The sequence below is a fragment of the Vollenhovia emeryi genome, unplaced genomic scaffold (genome assembly GCF_000949405.1).
Source record: "Vollenhovia emeryi isolate VEMERY1.0 unplaced genomic scaffold, V.emery_V1.0 DF940126.1, whole genome shotgun sequence".
NCBI classification, from domain to species: domain Eukaryota; kingdom Metazoa; phylum Arthropoda; class Insecta; order Hymenoptera; family Formicidae; genus Vollenhovia; species Vollenhovia emeryi.
Genome location: NW_011966240.1, coordinates 9,973 through 12,443, shown reverse-complemented (window position 1 = coordinate 12,443; position 2,471 = coordinate 9,973). Strand labels below are relative to the sequence as shown.

Sequence of the window (2,471 nt, the reverse complement as noted above, 5' to 3'; positions counted from 1 at the left end):
GGTAAAATATGCATTTACACAATTTAATTAGGCAAATAAGGGTATTCATAGTCAGATCTTATATTTAAGATCGTCTTGAAACTTCACACAGTCTTAAATATAAGATCTGACTATGAATACCGGTTTAAGACATTTAAATAAACATTTATATAAACAATATAACTACAGCTTTATTTGCAGATATGTGATTCTGATCTTAGAATAATGAACGTTAATGCCCGATATCCAGGAAGCACTCATGATTCATATATCTGGAATAATAGTAATGTTCTTCCTATAATGCAAGATATTTATAATCGTAAACATAGATTTTTCTTATTAGGTAATATGTAATCTCCAAAGTTAGGATTGTTAAAAAGTGCAGCCAATTGAATATTATTATTAAATATTGCTTTACTTACAGGTGACTCTGGTTACGCGCTTAGGCCTTGGATGATGACGCCAATAATTGACAATGAACTTAATATGGCAACGAGAAGATACAATGAGCGGCAAAAAAGTACTAGGTCAATTATTGAACGTTGCAATGATCTTCTGAAGATGAGATTTCGTTGTCTGTTAAAACATAGGGTTTTACATTACCAGCCAGATGTGTGCTCGAAAATTATCAATGCCTGTACAGTATTGCATAATATGTGCATTCACGACAACGTGCCTATACCTATACCTGAAGCACGAGATGAAGTATTAGACTTCGGTATAGATGATATAAACGATCCGGGAATAGATCTAGCAAATAGAAATCACGAACTGACAGCTGGACGAAGAATCCGCAATAATTTAATAAGACAATACTTCTCATAACAATATACTTTTTTAACATCACTTTTATTTAATATTGTATATTTTTGTACATATGTGTACATATATATTCGTATGATATGTATGTAACAACTTTGGCAATTGATAACATAATAATACTTTCTTACTTATGTATAGTAAACTTTGTTCTTTTCCCTTCTTTAATGTACTTGAAAACAATAGTTAATACAATAAATATACTTTAAAAGAAACGAATCAACATAAAATACTGATAATGCTTATAATTATTATTTTTGTTCTCTCACCGTACAACGAAGTTCGAACAAGTCTCTATCTCTTAGTAAACAATCTTTTTTTAACAAAAAATAAAAAAAAATTTCGTCATAGATTACACTTATAATTCTAGTCAAAGTTATCAGGTAACAAAGTTTGAACATAAACAATCTCTTATCTTTAACAATAAATATCTATATAAAAAAAATTAAAATTTATATGAACATAGCTATAGGAACTTCGACTTACTTATAAACATTCATGTATCAGTCGTTAAATGTCTTTTTTCGTCAGTTGCTCCAGCAATGTGCATATATTTTCTTTGGCAATGACATCTCTTTCTTTCAGAGCTAATTCCATCTTATAAAGTTTTAATTTTTCTGCGTAATACGATTTTCGCATCTTGCTATCTTCCTGCGAAATTTCAGCTAACTTTTCAGTTTGTTCTATTGATTTGTCATATCTTTGCGCAGCAGTTCTTTTAACACCTTTTTTTATGGAAACCGAGTTTGAAGTTGGCGTTACAGGAATGTGTGATGTATTGTTGACAGTTGCAGTGATTGGCGTTTCTAATTGGCATTGATCATTTTGAGGAGACAGTGGCACAGAATGCGTTATCTCTTGATTGTTATTTGTAGGATAACTTTCTCCTTCTTCGCTATTACTTACGTCATATATATGTAAATCGTCAGACCAATTCTGCAAAAGAATGCCAATTATACACTCGCCGTCATTGATGTCTAACCATAAGAAAGATAGACTCAAAGAAATAGAAATATTATAATGCAATACGAAAAATTGTTTACAAATTGCACATTTGATTCCTGCACCATCTTATGTCCTTCTACTACTGTTGAACCTATGAGTGCCAGGACATTTTGATCTATTTCGGTTAAAACCTGACTTGATACAGGTCCTCCGCCAGTTTGTTTCGCATGGTTCTTGATTGAAGCACTTTTGGCTTTAGTGGAACTTCGCATGTCTTGCCAAGTCTATGATGTAGACAGATAATAGATTATCAGATATCTAAAGTATAAATTTTTTCCTTTGTATAAATAATTTAAACTGCCAATATAATACATACCTTTCGCCATTGTTTCCAGTCTTTTACTGCACCAGGTATTTGATGCAGTTCCGTTGTTATTTCTTCCCATAATTTTTGAGTATGTTTAAAAGTAAACGTTGCAGAAAACTTTCCACTCTGTAGCTCTGGATGTTTACGCATATATTCTGCAATATATAATATCAAATACATATTATAGATCACTGTATTGAAAAATCAATAACAGTTACTATTAGTTTGTTAGATATTTATTACTTATTTTATTAAGAAAAACTTATCTGCTAGTCTGAAGTAAAATCTGTCAAGATGTAGATACAAATTAAAAGCAAATTACTTACCAATCAGCAAATTTTTCTGTTCTTCATTGATATAT

General features: G+C 30.8%; 2 protein-coding genes across 2 annotated transcripts; one reads left to right on the top strand and one right to left on the bottom strand.

Moving 5' to 3' along the window:
- Nucleotides 1–403: 403 nt before the first annotated feature.
- LOC105556304 (putative nuclease HARBI1) lies at nt 404–804 on the top strand (the record flags this gene model as incomplete). Its single annotated transcript, XM_012003387.1, has 1 exon — nt 404–804. A coding segment is annotated over one exon (401 nt), but the record flags the coding sequence as incomplete, so codon positions are not given.
- Nucleotides 805–1,289: 485 nt separating this feature from the next.
- On the bottom strand, nt 1,290–2,260 carry LOC105556303. Its single transcript, XM_012003386.1, has 3 exons — nt 2,120–2,260; nt 1,935–2,027; nt 1,290–1,869 (listed from the first exon to the last, which is right to left on the bottom strand). Exons 1-3 carry the CDS (start codon nt 2,258–2,260, stop codon nt 1,309–1,311), a joined length of 795 nt encoding a protein of 264 aa, XP_011858776.1. The 3' UTR covers nt 1,290–1,308.
- Nucleotides 2,261–2,471: the final 211 nt, after the last annotated feature.